The sequence below is a fragment of the Euprymna scolopes genome, chromosome 20 (genome assembly GCF_053919585.1).
Source record: "Euprymna scolopes isolate OS-2025 chromosome 20, ASM5391958v1, whole genome shotgun sequence".
Lineage (NCBI taxonomy): Eukaryota > Metazoa > Mollusca > Cephalopoda > Sepiida > Sepiolidae > Euprymna > Euprymna scolopes.
Window position 1 is genome coordinate 31,403,108 of NC_136501.1, and position 25,114 is coordinate 31,428,221.

At 39.2% G+C, this 25,114-nt stretch overlaps 1 protein-coding gene across 8 annotated transcripts in view; it reads left to right on the plus strand.

The window, feature by feature from the left end:
* LOC145241380 (uncharacterized) overlaps positions 1-25,114 on the plus strand; it is a 140,855-nt gene that overhangs the window by 74,380 nt on the left and 41,361 nt on the right. For 3 of the 8 annotated variants that reach the window (XM_080104277.1, XM_080104276.1, XM_080104278.1), the window contains exons 5-6: positions 46-255; positions 10,616-10,909. The exons of 2 other annotated variants lie outside the window; for them this stretch is intronic. In XM_080104277.1, the coding sequence (XP_079960403.1) occupies positions 46-255; positions 10,616-10,807 (402 nt within the window). In that variant the 3' untranslated portion in view covers positions 10,808-10,909. Of the gene's footprint in view, positions 256-10,615; positions 10,910-20,498; positions 20,646-25,114 lie in introns of those variants that run through there. 3 more of the 8 variants (XM_080104282.1, XR_013862544.1, XM_080104281.1) reach the window with 3 other exon arrangements.

Consider the following 25,114-nt stretch of genomic DNA (forward strand, 5'->3'; position numbering starts at 1 on the left):
GTTGTTGTTGTTGTTGTTGTTGTTGTTGTTGTTGTTTCTTCACAGGAGAAATATATCGACGCTTGGTTCACCAAACTAATTGGAAATGTTGATATCCTCGAAGCCACAGATATTGACGTGAGCAGCATCTCCAAAATGGTGTCCAAAATTACTGTTGGCATGTTTAATAACATGTGGTCGGACAAAACAAAGAAGAAGACTCTCATGGACTTGGGAATTCTACGCTTCCCAGATATCAGTAAACCATTCTTTTCGGTGAGTAACCATTTTATTAACCATTCAAATGTTATGCTTAAAAGCATTTATTAAATAGTTCGCTTGTGCATCTGTTTATACAACTTACATAAAAACAGTATATATATATGTGTGTGTATGTGTGTGTGTGTGTGTGTGTGTGTGTGTGTGTGTGTGTGTGTGTGTGATTGTGTGTCTTTCTGTGCGTCTGTGTGTACACATTTCCCTACCAAACTACTCTGCCAATGTTCAGCATAGAGACGCGAGATTTGACATAAGGGTATTGAGATTTGGGAAAAATTTTAAGCGATTTTCAGACAGAAATTTTTCTGTCAAGGGGTCAAAGTTCAACGATTTCACCTTTGAAAACTCTAACAAACTACTCCGCTAATTTGGGGCCTAACCACTTGAAATTGTAGATGTAGGTTCCTTGGACATCGATTAAACATTTTAATTGGATTTGAGTTCAAAACAATAAATGTTAAAGGGTAAAAATTGGGGTCAATTTTTTTTTTTAAGTCGGATTCGTAATGTTAATAAATCGATCAATTAAAAATCTAAAATGTGTGTATTTCATATTTGTAGAAAAATACGTTTGCAAGCAGTCGAGAAATAAAGATTATTTCGAATCGTTAAAGTTTTTTTTCCACTTAAGTATAATTGAGCAAGCGTAACAAATCTTCCACGATCGATTATAAGGTTTAGTAATGACGAAAAACTTGATTTCAAGAATACAACGGAAAAATCTTTGATTTTTAATTCACTTTTTTATTTATATTTCTTTTTCTGTATTTCATGAACTCTTTAGACATTTTGCACATGTGACCAGTTTTCATATAATGCTGTTTCAATTTATGCCAGTACTGGCAAATTCATAGCATCGCTATGATATTCTTTAGCTAATATCTTTCCTCTGCTGACAAGAACGCATTTCTTTGAAACTACGCGAATTAAGAAAATTTTAATATTTCTTATTTAAGTTCACTGCCGGACAATAAATTAATGCAAACTATAATTATTTACGGTCTTAAATTGAGTTCTCTTATATATATATATATATATATATATATATATATATATATATATATATATATATATATATATATATATATATATAAGGGAATTTGTGTTTGTTTTTGCGTGTGAGTTTGTTCCTCATGGACTCGAAGACGGCATGTTCGAGTTTTTTGAAATTTCACACGAAGGTACTTTATATGGCAGTGCTCTTAGATAGGTTTGTATCGGAATGTCTTCGATAAGTATCGATTATCAATAATCGAAATAATCTAAGGAAAGAAGTAACAGGCGATTTTGACTATTGCACTTGTACCTCCTCGGCGTATATACATCCGACATACCTGGCTAGAAGCGATATCCCACCCCTTCACTATTGATGTCCCTAGATGCACGAAAGCTTTCTATCCTAACATTTTCTTTTTTTAACTGCTAGACTTTGGAATTCTTTTCTTATTTCCTACTTTCCTGACTGTACTAACATGCCTAAGTTTTGATATACTGTGAACAGATATCTCGCTCGTCTCCTCACACAGTCCTTAGTAGACATGGCTCCAAATAGTGGCCCTTTACGTCCAAGTGACAATGTGCATTGTTTGGGATAAACAGCAGTTAAAAACACATTTAAAATATGCAAGGATCAGATTTTTAAAGACAGTGTCTGATTTTAGAACAATTCATTTTGAAATAAGAAAGTACTTTGAAAAGACTATTGGTTTTGTTAATTCCATTTTGAATTGCATTCCATTCTTGTTAATCAGGAGATCTAATTAAATATTATTGTTAAGGTTTTTAAGATGTTTTCATAAGAAATCTGCGTTGCATCTTATGTGTGTCTTTATCACCATGAAGTCATAACTCCGTTAAATTCGAGAATATGTGGGACAAAAGCGTTTTTGTCATCGTGTACGACAATGCAAAACAAGTTTTTTATGCTAATTTAATTGGGAACATATCTATAAAAAATAAAATTGAAATGGCAATTTTACAGATGACACATGTATAATTCCCTTACGATTAATATAAATAATTTGAAGCAATTACTACCTGCGTCATTTTTAAAATATGACAGGATATGGCATGTTATTAGATCATGAAATACAAGCTGGCTACAAAAAATATACTCACACTTCGAATGGCGATAAAATCTTCAATTATAAAGATAAAGTGAATTAGAATAACTTCCAATACAGATGACAAATAAAACTAAAGAATCATTTTCGCAAATGTTCAAATTCATGATCATTATTGTCCACACAACGTTGATAACTGTTAAAGTGTGAGTACATCTTTGCGATTTTAAGACGCTTTGTATTTCTTGTTCCCTTTTGAAATGCTTTTTTTTTTAAATATTAAGGAGAAAAATTTCTTGTGATTAATGACATGTTTAGATATATTTATCTATTTAGTAATTAGCAATACATTTTAAATATAGATTGTGACCGTTTATCTGGGATTTTAAAAGGTAACTTGACTTATTAAAAGTTAAACTGAATCATAAATTAGAAACTAAAGGCAAAAACTGTTTTGTTTTAAAAAGAAAGTTTCTAATAATGCTAAAATGGGAGTTGGCATTTTGTGTTAAGTAAAACAATATATAAATAAATACGTGTATGTATATGTAATAATGGTGTTTTGATCCGTTATTTACAATTAATGGTTCTATATTGTTTTAAATTCTATGAGGCGCGTTTAATAAATAATGTCTAAGATCTACTTTCTAATTGTCTTATCTAGCAAAAATTTTACATTTGCAGTGATTTATATCGCTATGAGTTCTGTTGAGTGTTTCGCAGTGATCCGTTTTTTTGTATTTGAAACGACTGATAATGATTGCTCATATATAATAGTGTAAAACACTGGCATTGTGAATTCAAACATGGCCGGACAACTGTAGAAATAGCGTCCAAACCTGGTCACCTCCCTTCTGCCATTGATAAGGCATCTGTCAATTAAGTTGGAGTTGTTACATTCAAAGATCGACGTGTGACTACTCGCCAAATAGCACAAGAGGTAAAAATTAGCACAAGATTGGAAACTATTATTCATGACCGTTTGCAAATGCATACCAGATGGATTCCAAGGTTGATGACATTTTTTCCAGAAGTGAGAATGCGGCAAATGCTCGAGGATGAATTTGGATATGTGCCAAGAAGATGAGTCAAAGTTTCAAAAGACTGATTGCACAGGATGAAACCTGGATATATCAGTATGGCCCAGAGTCCAACGTCCAGTTATTGCAGTGAAAGCACTTAGATTTACCACCTCCAAAGAAGGCAAGGGTGCAGCCTTTCGCTGGCAAAGTAATACGTACATTCTTTTGTGATCAGGACAAATTAGTGATGATAGATTTCATGGCAAAGGGTACCACAATTACATGACCTTATGTTTCACGTTTATGGTTTACGTTTAAGGAAATTAAAAGGAAGTATCGAAAGAAGCGGAGTAAGAGCAGCAAATTTATTCTACTTCTGCAAGGCCATACTCTGATTTACAACGCGTCCGATCAGAAGCACGGGCTTGTGGCTATGAAATACCCCGCCAACCCCCTACTCACTTGACCCTTTGACTTTCACTATTTCCCAGTCATAAAACTGATTTTGAAAAGAAAAGGTTTGTTTGTTTTTTCCAAATGATACAATCTTAATTCCTGAAGTAACGTCGCGATTGGAAGATCAAGCTTGGGTGTTATACAGAAAGAGTTTTCAGAGTTGCATTGCATTAAACGATAGAAGAAATGCGAAACTCTGAGCGGTTCCTATATGGAGAAAGACTAATAACTGTCACAAGTTTCGTTACTCTACTGCTATGAGAAATGGGCCAGGAGCATTACTTATTGAATGCACCGCGTATACTAGATCTACTGTGTTCAGATTGGGGCGGTTTCATGTGATTTTGCATGAAAAAGATCGCTGAATTTTATTCTTTCGATGAAGCATATAAGACTGTTTCAAAATCGGAAGATTGGTATTTTAGCCAAATTTGAAAGCTCGAAAGTTGTTGGTAGAACATTTTGAACAATTATGATATCTATTATGAAGCATAATTGTGGTGTTTTAATGAATTCTTACAAAAATAAATCGTTATGGCACGGGGATCTTTTCTTGGCATTATCTATTCGATTATCTATATATTAATACCATAGTACCTTTAACGTATGTACGTGTGTCACGGTTTCCAGATTATAAATTATTCGATCAGGAGATCCTATTTATTAAAGGATAGAAGATAATAACATACTAAAAGCATTAAATTAATATGTAGATATGTTGATTTAATATTCGTAATATATTATTACTTTCTATCCTCCTTTTGAATAAATAGATCTGATCACCGAAGACACAATGTAAAAAAATAAAATAAAATATAAATAATGTCCCTTTTGTCAAACTAAAGTCAAAATACACCATTTTGTTCTTCTGGCTAATATCCAATGCTAGTATCTGTTCTGTCTAAAAATGGTATAATGATATCGTGAGGTTTCCGTTTGCGCCAGGCGTCCATACAATAGAAATATGTCAGACTCATATAAGAACATTGTTGATAAACCGTAATAACCAGATATATTCTGACTCTACATTAACCAGATTACTTAGATAAATACTTTTACAGTTTTAACAAAAGGGCTACAAAGTGTATTATCTGTTCTTCAGATGCTGCACTTCTATTTCTTGTTCTCTTTCGGTGGAGGAGAAATCCTTCACGACTGAGACAATTTTTATTTTTGTACCTTTTCTCCACGTTAAAAAACCACCCTGGTGTCTAACTCTTTCCCGTGGGGAGGCATAGTAAATAGGTACAATAATATCGCGAGGTCTACATTCACGCTGAACGTCTACAGAATGCTACATATGAAAGATGTCGATGTTGAATTTCCACATGTCCCGCTAGTCCCATATAAATAAAATAGTAAACGAATGTGAGTGAAATTATTTAACCGATAAACTTTTAAACCACTGGTTACATAACAATGAAATTAACAAGAAATAGTAATCATACACCAAGGATAGTTGGTAATGAGTAAAATCTTTGTTTGGATGGATGAATACCGCGTACAGAAGTATGTCGGGAGGTTGAAATGTAAAATGTTCATTTCAACCTCCTCATTACTCTACTTGGCCTTCGGGCCAAGATCAAAGTGTAGTATCTGTTCCGGCAGATACTGCACTTAAGATAATTTGTACCAGTCAATGGAGGGGAAACCCTCTATACTGGGACAATTATTATTTTTGGTAACCAGAGTGACCCCTTTTAGGGGAGCTGGTTTTTACCTCACATTAAAAACGGCCTTGTGCCTAATTTGCTCAGTGGGGGAGCAAATAAATACCATCTGTTCCGGCAGATGCTGCACTTAAGATAATTTGTACCAGTCAATGGAGGGGAACCCCTTTATACTGGGACAATTATTATTTTTGGTAACCAGAGTGACCCCTTTTAGGGGAGCTGGTTTTTACCTCACATTAAAAACGGCCTTGTGCCTAATTTGCTCAGTGGGGGAGCAAATAAAAACCATCTGTTCAGGCAGATACTACACTTAAGATAATTTGTACCAGTCAATGGAGGGGAAACCCTCTATACTGGGAAAATTATTATTTTTGGTAACCAGAGTGCCCCCTTTTTGCCTACTTTTAGGGGAGCTGGTTTTTACCTCACATTAAAAACGGCCGTGTTCCTAATTTGCTCAGTGGGGGAGCAAATAAATACCATCTGTTCCGGCAGATACTGCACTTAAGATAATTTGTACCAGTCAATGGAGGGGAAACCCTCTATACTGGGACAATTATTATTTTTGGTAACCAGAGTGACCCCTTTTAGGGGAGCTGGTTTTTACCTCACATTAAAAACGGCCTTGTGCCTAATTTGCTCAGTGGGGGAGCAAATAAATACCATCTGTTCCGGCAGATACTGCAAGCTATGACTAGCTAGGACTAGCTATGACTAGCAAAGACCAGATGTGGGGGCAACCCCACATGCCTGACCTTTAACCAGCTCCCATTTCCCACCTCTCGGGAGCTGGTCCCCTTTTCCCCTTCCCCCTCCCTTCACTCCTCACATTAAAAATCGGCCTTGTGCCTAATTTTCTCGGTGGGGGAGCAAATAAATACCATCTGTTCCGGCAGATGCTGCACTTAAGATAATTTGTACCAGTCAATGGAGGGGAAACCCTCTATACTGGGACAATTATTAGTATGGTAACCAGAGTGCCCCCTTTTTGCCTACTTTTAGGGGAGCTGGTTTTTACCTCACATTAAAAACGGCCTTGTGCCTAATTTGCTCAGTGGGGGAGCAAATAAATACCATCTGTTCCGGCAGATACTGCAAGTTATGACTAGCTATGACTAGCAAAGACCAGATGTGGGGGCAACCCCACATGCCTGACCTTTAACCAGCTCCCATTTCCCACCTCTCAGGAGCTGGTCCCCTTTTTCCCTTCCCCCTCCCTTCACTCCTCACATTAAAAATTGGCCTTGTGCCTAATTTGCTCGGTGGGGGAGCAAATAAATACCATCTGTTCCGGCAGATACTGCAAGCTACGACTAGCTATGACTAGCAAAGACCAGATGTGGGGGCAACCCCACATGCCTGACCTTTAACCAGCTCCCATTTCCCACCTCTCGGGAGCTGGTCCCCTTTTTCCCTTCCCCCTCCCTTCACTCCTCACATTAAAAATCGGCCTTGTGCCTAATTTGCTCGGTGGGGGAGCAAATAAATACCATCTGTTCCGGCAGATGCTGCACTTAAGATAATTTGTACCAGTCAATGGAGGGGAAACCCTCTATACTGGGACAATTATTATTTTTGGTAACCAGAGTGCCCCCTTTTTGCCTACTTTTAGGGGAGCTGGTTTTTACCTCACATTAAAAACGGCCTTGTGTCTAATTTGCTTAGTGGGGGAGCAAATAAATACCATCTGTTCCGGCAGATGCTGCACTTAAGATAATTTGTACCAGTCAATGGAGGGGAAACCCTCTATACTGGGACAATTATTATTTTTGGTAACCAGAGTGCCCCCTTTTTGCCTACTTTTAGGGGAGCTGGTTTTTTACCTCACATTAAAAACGGCCTTGTGCCTAATTTACTCAGTGGGGGAGCAAATAAATACCATCTGTTCCGGCAGATACTGCACTTAAGATAATTTGTACCAGTCAATGGAGGGGAAACCCTCTATACTGGGACAATTATTATTTTTGGTAACCAGAGTGACCCCTTTTTGGGGAGCTGGTTTTTACCTCACATTAAAAACGGCGTGCCTAATTTGCTCAGTGGGGGAGCAAATAAATACCATCTGTTCCGGCAGATGCTGCACTTAAGATAATTTGTACCAGTCAATGGAGGGGAGACTCTCTATACTGGGACAATTATTATTTTTGGTAACCAGAGTGCCCCCTTTTTGCCTACTTTAAGGGGAGCTGGTTTTTACCTCACATTAAAAACGGCCTTGTGCCTAATTTGCTCAGTGGGGGAGCAAATAAATACCATCTGTTCCGGCAGATGCTGCACTTAAGATGGTTTGTACCAGTCAATGGAGGGGAAACCCTCTATACTGGGACAATTATTATTTTTGGTAACCAGAGTGCCCCCTTTTTGCCTACATTAAGGGGAGCTGGTTTTTACCTCACATTAAAAACGGCCTTGTGCCTAATTTGCTCAGTGGGGGAGCAAATAAATACTATCTGTTCCTCAGATGCTGCACTTAAGATAATTTGTACCAGTCAATGGAGGGGAAACTCTCTATACTGGGACAATTATTATTTTTGGTAACCAGAGTGCCCCCTTTTTGCCTACTTTTAGGGGAGCTAGTTTTTACCTCACATTAAAAACGGCCTTGTGCCTAATTTGCTCAGTGGGCGAGCAAATAAATACCATCTGTTCCAGCAGATGCTGCACTTAAGATAATTTGTACCAGTCAATGGAGGGGAAACCCTCTATACTGGGACAATTATTATTTTTGGTAACCAGAGTGCCCCCTTTTTGCCTACTTTTAGGGGAGCTGGTTTTTACCTCACATTAAAAACGGCCTTGTGCCTAATTTGCTCAGTGGGGGAGCAAATAAATACCATCTGTTTCGGCAGATACTGCACTTAAGATAATTTGTACCAGTCAATGGAGGGGAAACCCTCTATACTGGGACAATTATTATTTTTGGTAACCAGAGTGCCCCCTTTTTGCCTACTTTTAGGGGAGCTGGTTTTTACCTCACATTAAAAACGGCCTTGTGCCTAATTTGCTCAGTGGGGGAGCAAATAAATACCATCTGTTCCGGCAGATACTGCAAGCTATGACTAGCAAAGACCAGATGTCGGGGCAACCCCACATGCCTGACCTTTAACCAGCTTCCATTTCCCACCTCTCGGGAGCTGGTCCCCTTTTCCCTTCCCCCTCCCTTCACTCCTTACATTAAAAATTGGCCTTGTGCCTTATTTGCTCGGTGGGGGAGCAAATAAATACCATCTGTTCCGGCAGATATTGCAAGCTATGACTAGCTATGACTAGCTATGACTAGCAAAGACCAGATGTGGGGGCAACCCCACATGCATGACCTTTAACCAGCTCCCATTTCCCACCTCTCGGGGGCTGGTCCCTTTTTTCCCTTCCCCCTCCCTTCACTCCTCACATTAAAAATCGGCCTTGTGCCTAATTTGCTCGGTGGGGGAGCAAATAAATACCATCTGTTCCGGCAGATACTGCAAGCAAAGACCATATGAGGGGGCGACCCCACATGTAAGACCTTGGTCAATGTAGGGGCAACCCTTCATACCAATTGTCACTATCCAGCTCCCTTACTCCCCGGGGAGTTGGTCCCCATTTCCCCTTAACTCCTCACATTAAAAATCGGCCTTGTGCCTAATTTGCTCAGTGGGGGAGCAAATAAATACCATCTGTTCTTCAGGTGCTGCACTTCTATTTCTTGTTCTCTTTCAGTGGAGGAGAAATCCTTCACGACTGAGACAATTTTTATTTTTGTACCTTTTCTCCACGTTAAAAAACGACCCTGGTGTCTAACTCTGTCCCGTGGGGAGGCATAGTAAATAGGTACAATAATATCGCGAGGTCTACATTCACGCTGAACGTCTACAGAATGCTCGGTAGCAATATATTACATATGAAAGATGTCGCTGTGGAATTTCCACATGTCCCGCTAGTCCCATATAAATAAAATAATAAATGAATGCTGTGCTATCGATAAGTATCGATTATCAATAATCGAAATAATTTGATAACAGGCGATTTCAACTATTGTACTTGTACGTCCTCGGCGCATATACATCCAACAAACCTGTCTAGCAGTGAAATCCCACCTCTTCACTATTAACGTCCCTAGATACCGGAAAGCTTTCTACTCTAGCAGTTTCTTTCTTTGAACTTCTAGACTTTGGAATTCTTTCCTTATTTCCTACTTCCCTGACTGTACTAAACATGCCTAAGTTTTAATATAATGTGAACAGATATCTCGCCCGTCTCCTCGTGTAATCCTTAGTAGACATGGTCCCAAATAGTAGCCTTTTACGTCCATGTGACAAGGTGCCTTTTTTTGGAATAAACAACAGTTAAAAAAACATTAAAAACATGCAAGGTTTCGATTTTTAAAAATTGATATTAAACTAATTTATAGATATGCTAATTTAATATTCGTAATATATTATTACTTTCTATCCTCCTTTTGAATAAATAGATCTGATCACCGAAGACACAATGTATAAAAAATAAAATAAAATATGAATGATGTCGCTTTTGGGCCGTACGTGAAACTAAAATACACCATTTTGGGCCTCTTGCTAGGATCCAAGTGTAGTATCTGTTCTGTCTAAAAATGGTATAAATTAAACTACTGGTTACATAACACGAAAATAAATAAGAAATAGTTATCATACACCAAGAATGGTTTATAACGAGTAAAATCTTTGTTTGGATGAATGAATAACGCGTAGAGAAATAGTCTGAGAGGTTGAATTGTAAAATGTTCATTTTAACTTGCCGACATATTTCTATTTGTTTTGCACGTGCGCAAATTCAATCATGACTAGAAGTGGTCCAATTTTAACTCTTTCCTATCTCTCTGTCGGGTTAATTTAAACGGTAGGGAACGAAGCTGCCGCGCTTAATGTTTTGTTTCGATTCTAGTTGATGCCACCAAAGTCATTTTTTTTTTTTTTAACTTTTGAAATCAATACTAGATATGTAATATTCGATATAGAATTGGCTCTGTAAGAATAAACACGAAATCTGCCTAAATTAAAATATGATTAAGCGTATTTTACGACCCGACAAGGCCGGTCCCCCCTTCCATTAGTCTAAAATATAATCTCTTTTCTCCCTTTCATCTTGTGCGCTATCGAATTATTCTCGTTTCTTATTTCATCTTCAGGTTTATCGAATTAACCTTTTTGGGAAATGCTCGTATGAAACTTACATATTTCATCAGAATGAGAAGAGTGACATCGTTGGACTTTTTCAAAGAGAGATCTATTTCCCGGATCAAGATTACATCGAAAGCCTCCGAAGTGATTTAATTGATCAGTTACTGAGTGAAGTAGATGACCTATTTAGTGACATGTAAGCGACACCAATTCTCTGATTCAATCAATTTTGAAAATATGTTATTATTCAATTACCATTAAATTTGATTATCTTCGATTCAATAAAAGATTTTTTTAGTTGATATGCGTTTTGAGTTTCATTGAAACTTGTTTGGTTTTGTCTGAAAAATGTGAAATGTGTTGGATATTTCTTGTGTGATCCTCTTTGAGTTTTTATCTATATAATTATAAAACTCTGTGGACTGTCTGCCCCTGCTTGAATCCTGTCCACCAAAAAAACATAATAATAATAATAATAATAATAATAATAATAATAATAATAATAATAATAGGTATGTATGCACACACACACACACACACACACACACACACACATATATATATATATATATATATATATATTGTTCTTTTATGTATTTTTATATTATCTTAGTATTTCTTATCTGCTCTTTCCTCTATCCCCGATCCTATTTAATGATAAACTTCTGTGAACCGTCCGCCCCTGCTTGAATCCTTTCCACTAAAAAAAACACTGTAATAATATATATATACATATCGATCGATCTATCTATCTATCTATCTATCTATCTATCTCTCTCTCTATATATATATATAATATTTGCTACCGAAACAGTAGCAGAACCTCGCAATGAAACGAGCGATTAACAGAGGATATTGTAGTTTGGGAGAAACAGCTTACCTTGCAGACATGCATATAATCAAGTTTATCAGATGTTTTAACTCGTAGGGTACTTCCGGTCTCCAAATAATGTCGGGTAGTTAGGAGAGGATACGCCCTATTTATCAGTTTGTATGTCCATGTCCCATAGGACTTTGTGATTCTCGTTTTCAAATACTGTTGCCGGCTGGATCGCCACCTTGTCGTGGTGGAGAACCTTGTGTGTTCCGATGAACTTGAGAGCGATGCCGTCCGGAGCCTAGGCTCCTGGTAGGGCCACCCATGGCGGTAAGGTTGAAGGGGAGGTTCCAGACAAAGAGTGATCCAAAAGACCTCAACGGCTGATGCGGCGGATGATGACAATAATGACACAACGGCACTGAAGGCGGATGAAGGCTGCAACAGAAGAGAGTCTCCAGTCGTCGTGGTTCTCCATGCCATTGGAATCAGGCCCTCCTCTGCCAAGGGGCCGTGTGGTGGCTGCAGGCGCATCAGTCTCCCCACGTTAAAAGACATCACGCGCAGGCGTTCTCCCGAAAGGGAACACATCCTACTCTACATCATGGATGGAAAAGTCTTGTGACAGTTTTAGTCATTAAGCTCCCGGACTGAGGCAGAGAGAGCTCTCCCTTAATTCCCGGCTAGAAAAAGTCCTGTGGCGACCAGGAAGTGGTGACGGGAGCAGGACAGTGTAGTCTGGCAGCTCCTAGCTGCAACCTGGCACATAGGCGGTGGGTGCCAGATTCAGTCGCTAACCTCACGGACCGAGGCAGAAAGAGTTTTTCGGCAACTGCATCCATGACTGAGCAGCCCTGTTTAGGATCCACTCTGATCACCCCAGTAGGGGAGGGGGGTTAGAAAAGGTACCCCTAAAAATAGCCTGCCTCAAAAAAACCCGTCTGGACTACCGCATCCAGAGGGATCACCACCACGCGGTCGGAAAAAGAAAGAAAACTCACGCCTATATTGATCGACCCGAAAGAAGAACTGCCATTATCTCAAGAGAGCTAAGGAGGTTCCAGATTGACATAGCTGCGCTCTCTGAAACCCGACTGGCTGACGACGGGCAGCTGAGGGAGGAGAAAGGCGGGTACACCTTCTTTTGGAAAGGAAGGCCTGCAGAAGAGCCACGTATCAATGGCGTTGGCTTTGCTATAAAGAACAGCCTCATCCGCCACCTCAATGAGCCTCCTGTGGGCATCAACGAACGCCTAATGACCATGCGCCTGATGCTTGCGGGCAGCCAAATGGCCACTGTGATTAGTGCGTATGCTTCAACACTTGATGCACATGATGAAATAAAAGAGACTTTATATGCTGACCTTGACACCATTTTATCCGGGGCCCCCAAGCGGGACAAGATAATCCTACTTGGGGATTTCAATGCCAGAGTGGGACGAGACCATCAGCACTCGAGAGGAACGCTTGGAAGAGAAGGAGTTGGGAACATTAACTCAAATGGTACACTCCTACTGACAAAGTGCTCAGAACATAACCTGATCATCACGAACACACTTTTCCGACAAAAAAAAAACGCATTCAAAACATCATGGATGCACCCTCGAAGTAAAATCAGGCACCTCATTGACTATGTCATTGTCCGTGCCAAAGACCGCTGTGATGTGCTGAACACCAGGGCAATGACCAGTACAGACAATTGTTGGACCGACCACCGTCTTATTCGCTCCATCATGTCTATCCATTTAATGCGGAAGCAAAGGATGCAAAAAAGACAGAGCCGACCAAAGCTCAACATCGAGCAGCTGGGCGATATCACCTACCAACAACACCTCCAGGCGGCTCTTAGCGCGGACCTGCCCAAGCAGTATCCGCATGACACTGAAGAGCACTGGGACAAGCTGTCCTCTGCCATCATGGACTCCAGTATAAGCATCCTAGGGCAGAAAAAGCGGAAACATCAGGATTGGTACGATGAAAACGATACCGAAATCCAACAGCTTATAGACATCAAGAGGCAAACTTTTATCACCTGGCAGAATAACATCAATTGCAAGGTTAAAAGAGCTGCCCATGCCAAGGCTAAAGCGGCTGTCCAATCGACAGTCAGGAAGCTGAAGAACCTCTGGTGGATGAAGAAGGCTCAGGAGATCCAGCAGTTTGCTGACTCTGGGGACACCAGATGATTCTTTGAAGCCACAAAAGTGGTATACGGCCCCATCTACCGTTCTCTTACCCCCCCTTCGGTCTAAGGATGGGCTCACGCTGCTGAAAGGAAAGGGAGAAATAACAAATAGATGGAAAGAGCATTACGAGGATCTTCTGAACAGGGACACCACTCCAGAGATGGAGACCCTTGAAAAACTCCCCCAACAGCAAATAATTGACAGCATGGGAGAACCACCCAGTCTGGAAGAGGTGCGGGATGCAATTAGGAAGATGAAAAACAATAAGGCGGCTGGTTCTGACGGCATCCCAGCAGAAATCCTGAAGAAAGGCGGGCCTGATCTTCTCAGACACATCCATGCCCTGCTGCTCAAAATATAGGAAGAAGAGAAAATCCCTGCACAACTTAGAGATGCCCTAGTTGTCTCCATCTTTAAGAAGGGAGACAAGGCAAACTGTGGGAACTACCGGGGCATTTCTCTCCTCTCTACCACAGGGAAAGCCCTAGCTCGGTTTTGGCCAACAGGCTTACACCCCTTGCAGAAACCATCCTTCCCGAGTCCCAAAGTGGCTTTCGACCAAATAGAGGCACGATGGACATGATCTTCACTGCTCGTCAACTCCAAGAAAAGTGCAGGGAGCAAAATTTACCATTATACATGGCTTTTATAGACCTTACTAAAGCCTTTGACTCTGTGAACCGTCAAGCCCTTTGGCTGGTTCTTGCAAGGTTTGGATGCTCAGAGAGGTACATTCGGGTACTGAGACTGCTACATGACAATATGTCAGCTACAGTCCTCAGTAGTAGTGGAGACGAAACAGAGCCCTTCAGGGTTGACACGGGAGTGAAAGAGGGATGTGTCATTGCCCCAACCCTGTTCTCCATCTTCATTACTGCTATCCTCCATCTCACGGACAAACATCTTCCCCATGGAGTTCGGATTATGTACAGAACTGACGGGCAACTTTTTAACATCAACAGATTTAGGGCCAAAGGTCGAACGAACACCATATCTATTATGGAGCTACAGTATGCAGACGATAATGCCCTTGTAGCCCTCTCAAAAGAGGACCTACAGTGTACACTGGTTGCCTTCACGAGGGCGTACAAACAGCTAGGACTAACAATTAATATAAAAAAAAACAAAATCTTCCATCAATCACCACCAAACAGTACTCCAGTCTCACCCCCAAACATCTCCATTGACAACGCTAGACTGGAAAATGGGGACCACTTCCCATACCTAGGCAGCATCCTATCATCAAAAGCCAACATAGATGATGAAATACAACACCGTCTCAGCTGTGCCAGTGGGGCTTTCTCAAGGCTAAGGAAGAGAGTATTTGAGAACCGTGACCTTCTGGCAAAGACCAAAATCATGGTATATAAAGCTGTCTTGCTGCCCACTCTTCTCTATGGATCGGAGACCTGGACCACATACAGGAGGCACGTAAAAACCCTGGAGACGTACCACCAAAGATGCCTCCGAAAAATCCTCAGAATTAGTTGGAAGGACCGACGCACCAACACCAGCGTCCTGAGTGAGGCTGACATTCCCACTATCACCGCTACTGTTGCTCAACGCCAGCTCAGATGGACTGGTCATGTTGTCCGAATGCCGGATCTCCGCCTCCCAAAACAGATTTTCTACTCTCAGCTTGTTGAGGGAAAGCGTGCCCAGGGTGGCCAAAAGATGAGGTATAAGGACAACATCAAAGCAAATCTAAAGCGGTTTCACATGGACCTTGAGACATGGGAGGACGTGGCTGGGAGCAGGTTGGCATGGAGGAGCGCTGTCCACGAAGGTGCTGCGCTTTATAGTAGTGACCTAAATCAAGCTGCTGAGGATAAACGCAAGCACAGAAAGGACAGATTATCAACCAGACACACCCAACCCCACCCCACCACCACTACCTTTATCTGCCCAAATTGCACAAGACAAATTGGGTCTAGGATTGGGCTCTATGCTCACCTGAGGACCCACAGAAGCCACAACGGAGGACAGTCTTACTCGGACACGAGTGACCGCCGATGATGATGACTGTTGCCGGCTTATGTTTTACCACTTGTCTGTGCGTTCGAGATGCAGTTGTTTTCATAATTCCCAGTGTACTAGCCTTCTCACTTGGTCGTGTCTGTTCTTGTATTCCTTTTGGGCCAGTTGGCTGCATTCAGTTATTATATTATTTATTGTCTCGTCTCTTTGTCCACAGAGTCTGCATTTGTTTTTTTCTTGTGTTTTCTCGATCTTTGCTTTGATGTGGTTGGTTCTTATCGAGATGTCTTGTGCTGCAGGTTTTAGGGATTCAGTTTCTCGGCTTATGTGTCCTTTTCACATCCATGTCCCAGTATTTTCGTTATTCTCATCTTTTGTCATCCTTATGAATCTTCTGTGTAGATGTTTCTCTTCCCACTTTTCTTGTCTTATCCTTTGTCTCTCTGTTTTCTGTTTTATTGATTTTTTTCAGTGTCTCTCGCTGCTATGATTATTCTTTCAGTGTTTTGCATTATGTATTTTTCTAGTTCTTTTTTTTTTCTCGTGTCATTCACAGTTTTCTATACAAGCCAGCCCCCTCCCGCCGTCTTTCCTTTTAGGTAGAGTCGGTCATCAACATCGTCCTTCGGGTGTAGTGCGTTGTGCATGGTCATGAGTTTCCTGGTCTTCTGATCGAGCTGTCTCAGTTCTTCTTTAATCCACCCTATGGACGGTCCAGAGTATCTTACTAGTGATACTGTCCACGTATTTGTGCCTTTTATTAGGTTTCTGCTATATAATTTGCTTTCGAGAAGTTTTCTTGTTCTCCTGAAGTATTCCTTTCCAACTCTCTCTTTCATTTCTGTTGCTTTAATGATGTCTGCTTCCAGTAATCCTAGGTATTTATAGGCGTCTTATTCCCCTATTGCCCTCGTCTCCGTTTGGTTGGGTAGTTCCATGCCTTCTGCCGTTTCCAGTTTTCCCTGTCTTATAACTAGTAAAGCACACTTTTCCATACCAACCTCCATTTGGATATCCTGGCTGAAGATCTTGGTGGTATTTATTAATATCTCTAATTCATTTTCGGTTTTTGCGAAAAGTTTCAGGTCGTCCATGTACATCAGGTGGTTCAATTTTTTCCTCCGTGTTAAAGAACTTGTATCTGGCTTGGCACTTTCTCAGTATATTATTCAGAGGCATCCTGAGTATGATGAACAGTAATGGTGATAGTAAATCTCCTTGGAAGATGCTTCTTTGTATGTTAATTTCTGTTATGTGTTGTCCATCAGCTGTCAATTCCAGTCTCCATGTTCTCATTGCATTTTCAATCACGTTAATAATCCTGCTTGGTATTTCATACATGCTTGAGTCATATGCCTTTTTCTAGTCGATCCATGTCATGGCTAAATTCTTTCTTCTTTTTTTACCTCCTTTAGGATCTTTTGATATATATATATAGCACATCATGTGTTCCTCTTTTTCCTTTTTGGGATCCTTTCTGTTCCTCGAGGAGAAGTCCCCAATTATTCAGAGAGTAGTAGATTTGTCCCTCAGTTGTGCTGTCAGCATTTTCCACACGTGATAGGCCTATAGTTGCTGGGGGCGGTTCCGTTCTCTGTGTCCTGTATCAACGTAGTTCTGCCTTTGTCATCCTAGCTGATACGTATGTTTTCTGTGAACATTTTTTTCATATTTTGAGCTAGTCTTTCGTGTAGAGTTGTAAATTTTTTGAACCAGTATGCATGTATCCCGTCATGTCCTGGTGTGCTCTATTATTATTATTATTATTATTATTATTATTATTATTATTATTATTATTATTATTGTTATTTTTATTATTATTATTATTATTATTATTATTATTATTATTATTATTATTATTATTATTATTATTATTATTGACTCACATGGAGCTTTCACACAAGTCAACAAACGATCTGATTAGAAACCTGTGGTGTTCTCTGGAAGCTGAGTGACAACAAGTCTCCCCAGACGTCCAGTTCTCTCCAGCTCCTTCGATAGCATTTGCAAATGAATTTGCATCATCGCAACAGCTGCTTGCCATTGATTTCTCGCCGGCAGTGGCCATTGGTTTATACTGAAATTTGAGTGGCACTAAGCCTCCCCAAGGTCCCAGTTCTCTTTGCGCTTGTCCAACCGAGGTCTGGCCAGCGCTCTCTCCTCGGTCTTTCAGTCCTTGCCCCTTCTCAGCTCTTTGGTATCACTTTTTTTATTGGGAGGAGCGGTGATGAAACTATGGGTGGGGGATGCATGATGGGGATGTAGAACTTGTAGATATGCAACTTCGGTGTTCTTCATTCCCTCTAATGCTTATTCATTATATTGTCTTCTTGTATTATTCTCCGCATTCAAGGGTTTTCCTTAATATTTCAGTCGTTTTCATTATCTTTAGTTGTTGTACTTTTGCAGTTATTCCTCTGATTCCAATTTCTGACATTCTTTTTTCGAAGTTTTTCGGAATTGTTCTTAGTGCTCCTACTATTATCGGTACTATTTTGATTTTCTTCATCGTCCAAATCCCTTTTAACTCTCTGGCTAGCTCTGCGTATTTGCTTCGTTTCTCCTTTTCTTTCATACTCACCCTGTGGTCAGCTGGGACTCCAAAGTCTACAATTTGACAGGATTTTTTTTTCTTGTTAATTATTACGACATCTGGTCTTCTTGCTTGGATGGGTTTGTCCGTCTGTATGTCCATGTCCCATAGGATTTTGTGGTTCTCATTTTCGAGTGCTGTTGCGGGTTTATGCTTGTACCATTTGTCTGTACGTTCAAAATCAGCCGTTTGCACAATTCCCAGTGTACCGCCTTTCCCACTTGGTTATGCCTGTTTTTGTATTCCTTTTGGGCCAGTTTGCTGCATTCACTTACTATATGGTTTATCGTTTCGTCTCTTTGTCCACAGAGTCTGCATTTGCTGTTTTCTTGTGTTTTATCGATTCTTGCTTTGATATGGTTGGTTCTTATCGAGTTATCTTGTGCTGCAGTTATTAGAGATGTTTATTTCTAGCGCTTAAAAAATTGATCAGCACTTGGTATATTCTGGTGGAATGTGCCGAGACAACATTCCCGGAAATACGGGTCGTTCTCTGAATAAGTACTATTTTTTTTTAATCTATGAGTGATTTATGAAGTTAAGTGATTATGTGACATTTATTTCATTAAAATATTATTTTCTGTTTTATGAAATAATCAGGATTTTAAAATAAATTATAACAGGCATTTTTTGCATTTTTTTTTAATGAATGGAAGTAGTCGTTATCTGAAAATACAAGGTCCCGTCAACAAATTTCCAGACATTTTCGAATAGGCACTTTTTTTTGATAGTACACACATGAAACGCTCCAACAATTTCTGGAAAGCCCCATGGAAGTCCTCTTGTATGAGCGTGTCAATGACCCTTGCCACAGCCTCTTTCATCTCCTTAAGTGTTTCATAACGACAGCCTCTAAGATTTTCCTTGAGTTTATGGAATAAGCAAATGTCAAAGGGAGCAAGGTCTAGACTATTGTAAGGGTGTGCAAGTGTCTTGATGCCCATCTGGGTCAAATAGTCTGTGATACGGGTGGAGCTGTGGACTAGCATCTTTAGGAAAAACTTTGCGCAAATCTTCCTCATCTTCAGTTCCTCGCGAATAATTTTGAACACAGTTCCCACACTGACATAAAACTGTGCACTTATTGTCTCTATAGACACACGGCGGTCGTTATCCATGAAATTCTTTATTTGGCTAATCAACTGTATATGCTTGAATTCTTTACTCCTTCAATACTTCTCATCGTCCCTCACAGATCCCCTGCCTTTTTTTAATGTATTATGCCACTCAAAAAACTGATGCTCGATTCATACAAAATGATCCAAAATCAGTCTGAAGCATTATGTCTTTTTCTGTGGCATTTTTTCAAGTTAAAAAGAAAAATTATTGCATATCCTTCTTTTAAAGTGTGGGCATCTCCAGATTTCATTTTTGAAGTTTACCACATTTGAAAATCAGGCTTTAGTAGCGTGTATTCCAATTTACACTGTAACTGTTCATTTGGACTTGAAATTATAAAAAATGGTCAGTCATCTCAATATATATATAAAAGTAACATACTGAATTTTAAAGAGTCCACGACAATTTAAAATGCCTGTACAAAAAAAAGTCTGGAAACTTATTGTAGACACCTCGTATATGCCTTAAAATAAAAAGAAAATTTTATGCAAAATTAAACTTTCGTGATTAATAAAAATAATCATGAAAATTTATAAACAGTTTTTAACAGACATCATTGAACAGTATGTGCCTTTAATAAAAACTACTTTTTATTTACAAAATTTAAACATTTATAAGAATTTCTTGAATTGCGTCCCCCTCTTCCGAGTATACTTCTCCAAAAATTGAGAGAAAAAATGTCCTCGATAACTAAAATGCAGAAGTTTCAAATAAATGTTTTACTTCTTTAGGAACTCTCCTACAGCTGACTGTTTTCCTCCTACATATAGCATTGGTCTTTTCAAGTCATCTCCAGTGCAAATTTGAACGACGGGTTTTATCAAGTAGCGATAACTAAAATAAAATTTTTGGAAAATTGTCTTCAAAAAATATTTTGATTAATAAAAATTGAAATATTGAATTTCAATTAAACCCAATGGTACATACTTAATTGCGATGTCGTAGTAATTAAAATATCCAAAAATTATGAAAAACGCTAGGGTCGAAAATTAATTATTAATGAAAAGAGTTTTCGAAGACAATTAGCGGAAATTGAGTTTTGAGTTATCTCTCCTAGATAAACAGGTGATTCAAACTAGCGCTGCATCTGAGCATCTCCTGTCTTTGTGATAATGATATTTTGTTCCTGTTAACTTCTTACAGTAAGTGACTTCACGACTTGTCTGGAGCAATTTTTATTTATTTATCTTTTATTTTAGGTGATGATATACGGAATCCTTGAAATTGATATCCGCAGCGAATATAGTTGGAAAGAACTGATGCTGGCCTTGGATATGAATATATACGTGAGAAACAGTCTCGCTATCCCGTTGCAAAGATTCAGCGACTAAAATTCAGCGGCATTCAGTATATGACATGAAACAGCCAAAAAACCAAGGAATTTAAGTCAACTAAGTTCTTATAAATATGAAGTATCATCAAGGCACATAACACGGGTCTGCTTCTCAGCTGACAACAACTATCAGTATTATTTGTGTTTAGTTGTAAGTTACATTCTTCTGGGAGAGTTGAAAGTTCAGTCTTCAGTGAGGGCGATACTCAAAATACAATTAGGATTCTATCCAGTCGTGGCTGTCAGAAGTAGAACATCCTACACCCAAGATTAAATTAGGAGTTCGACACAAAGATTCCCGGGTTCGACAAGATACACCTGAAGAAGGTCGGAGGTTACATCGGCAAAAAAGTTGTGAATATAACACTCAAGATGAGAACAGTAGTTCGAAGAATTCAAATAATAGGAATAATCGATCATCTTAAAAATTCAAAAACATGACTTCAAGTCCAATATTAACAAATTCGGTAAATTTTTACTTTCTTTCCACCTCAACACTCACCTTTAAAATGATGACTTCTATAGGTTTTCGGGTATGCTGAAAACGAATATCGCATTTAAAATTTGCGCAATTTTGTACTGCTAGACTTTGGAATTAATTCTTCAAAACCTGCTTCCTCGACAGTACTTGCAGAAATATAAATGTAATGTGAACAGACATCTTGCTACTCAACTCCCTGTGAGCATGGTCTATAACTTACAGTAGACCCATACGTTTCGGTGGCAATGTGCCATGTTTGGGTTCCGGTTACGTCGATGGAATAAACAAAACTCTAAATGTCTTATCTATTTAAAACTTTCTTGGATTGGAGATGCTAGTGATTGTTTGACCAGACGGATTATTAAGTCTGTATCAAATTGTTTCTCGTCTATTGTGTTACGTTTGTTTTTTTTATGTAAAATATGCATCCTTACACTGGTCACGAATGATAGTTTGCACTATATCACACAAAGCAAAGTTATTTATGAATCCAATTGTCAGTGCGCTGCTGGCTATGTGGATCGAAGCTTCTTAAATTTGCAGACACGCATTAACCATTATATCCCAGCAGAAATTAGACTGAGCAAGCCACGTCGCTTTCGCTCCTTTTCTACCTTGGAATCTTCTATTGTCTAACACCTAATCGAAAATCCAGTTTGTGATAATGCATATAAAATGTACTGCTTTAGAATCTTACATCGGGCTGATTCTCCAAATCATTTAAAGATTTTGGAGTCAGTCTTAATTATTTCACGCAAGCCCTTTCTCTGTCGACAGAAGTAATTTATTAAATAATAGAACTTGCCCGGGGATATATTTTAATCGTCCCTATACCGTCGCTATCTTATTTGTACATACACTTATATATATATATATATATATATATATATATATATATATATATATATATATATAAGAGCAAATAGTTAATAAAACCTGTTAAAAAACCACTTTGAAAAAGAGTTGAAAACATATTTAATCTGAAAAGGTAACACTTAATAAGTGGATAGTCCTTAATCCGCGGAGTTTCAAAGAAATACTTTTCTTCTCATCAGAGGATAGGAATTAGCAAATTACGGGATCGGATTTTGCATACAAAAGTATTTGATGAAACTGCAAGTAAGTCAAAGATCTTACTTGATTACTTGATAACAAAAAGTGAAGCAGATGGAATATGATGGAGAAAAGGGTGATTTATTTTTATTATATATATATTATTTTACACGAATTCCCATTCGTTTTTTACTTCTATACCCCTTAGTATTTGTTCTTTTGGGAAGTTTTTAATTCACTTCTTTTTTATTTTATTTATTAATTTATTTATTTATTTTTTTAGTTTTGTGTATGTCTGTGTAACCAACGATTAACTCCTGATGAGTTTATTGATGGAAAAGGCCCCTATGGTTTTTCCGTGTATTATTTTTCAAGCGCTATATAAGCGTTTTCGTGTATCGCACTTAGCCGTAGTATATTTTCATACTTGTATCAGGTTGATTCAAAAGCTTTTGCCAATTTGTAGAATAAGCATTTTAAACCATTGTAATTTATTTCATGTATGTCGTTATTACGTAAACATATCACCATGATTAATTTATAACTTTTGTTTCAGATTATTACAGCATCATTCATATTTTTCTGCAATATTATCACCCATGTTGATCCGAAAAGAACTTTCTTTAATAAACAGAAAAAGAATCATCCTCCATAATGATAATGCTCGTCCTAAGAAAGCACTACTGACCAAAGATCACCTGGAGAGTAAGACGACTGAAAGAAGCAGCACATATGCTAGGGAATAATCAACTGCTAAGCAGACCTAGTATAGAATTCAATACGATATGGGAACCAGTAATTATAAACAATAGATAATATATACAAGTAATAAGTAAAAACATTTTTTCTAGTTTTCTAGGTTGGCAGTATTTTCCGCGAACAGTTAGCAGAGATGGCGGAAATTTTCTGTTTCTATGTCTATCCTTGTAGCCATGTCACTAGTAAGGGTGCTGGAGGTAAACGTTTTGTCTGGGCTGACGTTATCCGCCTGATAGTCAGGGACCCGAACCTTGGATTAACCACCAAAGAGGCTGTCCTATCAGCAGATGCAAAGTACTGGAGCTGCTGTATTGCCATTTGGTGAATGGATTCTGGACCATGCAGTAGCTTCTGGTGGGGCCTCTCGATGCCATACTAGTGGGTAATTGTTACGGCTTTACCTTATCATTAGCTACAAAAAAAAAATTCTTCGTTTCTTTTTCTCTCTTAGTTTCCCCTCTCTGTCCTGCTCTAAGTAAATCTGACGACCTAGTCCACAAATTCCAAAAATTCATCATGACAAGTTTCAAGAAAAAATACACGATTAAACCCGGTTCTCCAACTTCCAACGTAGACCCCTACTACCATGTCTCCTTCTCCAACATAAGGGGTCTACGTTCTAACCTTCCAGAGGTTGAAATCCAATTACAGGAGACTAAACCAGACCTTTTATTTTTAAGTGAAACTGGCATTGGACAGGCTATTTCCCTAGAAGAGTTCGCAATTACAGGATACTCTAACTTAACTTCTAAATCTGACCCCCAAGATCGCCATGGGCATGGAATTTGTCCCTATATTAGGGATAACTTTCCATGTGGTAGGGACATCTCCAGGGAAGATCCTAACTTACCCTATATGTGCTTCCGGGTTGCTTTAGCTCACACTACGGCATTTATATTTACTCTATATCGCCCCCATAACAGCGGAGTTACTATCTTTCAAAGCATATCTAAGAAAATTGACCAAGTCTTATCTGCTTATCCTTCAGCTAACATTCACATATGTGGTGACTTCAATGTTCACAACGTCGAATGGTTGACCCACTCTAACAAGACCGATGATGAGGGAAGGTTCTGTCATGATTTCTCCATTGCCTATGACCTCACTCAGATTGTTCAGGAACCCACCCGTGTGCCCGACAATGATGGCCAGTATGCGAGCCTACTAGACCTTTTTCTCACAACTTGCCCTGAACTATGTTCAGTTTCTGTTCTGTCGCCTCTTGGCTCTTCCGACCACTCTGTTGTATCAATTAAGATAAAAATGAAATGTAATAGGTCCCCAGACGTACCTCTCCATCGTACAGTATATCGATACACTAAGGCTGACTGGGATAGCTTCCGTACATTTATATCTGATCTACCTCTGCATTCCATGTTTAAAAAGGATGTGTCCTCTATAGTATTAGACCTGACGGAATGGTTAATTGTAGGTATTGACCGTTTAATACCCTCGAAAAAGTTTCAGCAAAAACCTAACAGCCAGCCATGGTTCTCTCCAGAATGTGCTGCTGCCATTGCGCACAGAAATCACTTTTTCCACTGTTTCCAACGTAATAGATGTATGAAAACTAAAGCCGCTTTCAGGACTGCCAGCAACCATTGTAAGAAAGTAATAAAGAATGCAAGAGAGTTGTATGCTCAATCTGTTAAGTCCAAAGTAGCTGAGCAGCGGCTTGGTTCCCACCAGTTTTGGCAAATAGCAAACAGAATCCTGAACAGAAGCGTGTGCTCCATTATCAATGGACCTGAGGTAATCTCGTCAGCATCAGACAAAGCCAAACTCTTTGTCAAGAACTTCGCAGCTAATTCTACCCTTTGCGATCAAGGCTGCCAACCCCCAATATTTCCTCCTGTATCAGAAAACACGCTATGTGATATACGTATATCTGTACGTGACGTTGCCAAGCTAATCAAAAACCTTGATTCCAGTAAAGCAACTGGCCCTGACGGTATTCCAATTATAGTACTCAAAAAACTTCAACCTGAACTAGCGCCCATACTTACAAAACTGTTTAAACGTTGTCTTAAGGAGAATAGTTTCCCATCTCCCTGGAAAATTTCATCAGTATGCCCTGTATTTAAGAATTCAGGTGATCGCTCATCCCCCTCTCAGTACAGGCCAATAAGTCTCCTGTGCGTCATGAGTAAGTTGCTGGAATCTGTGTTAAATACAGAAGTAATCAACCA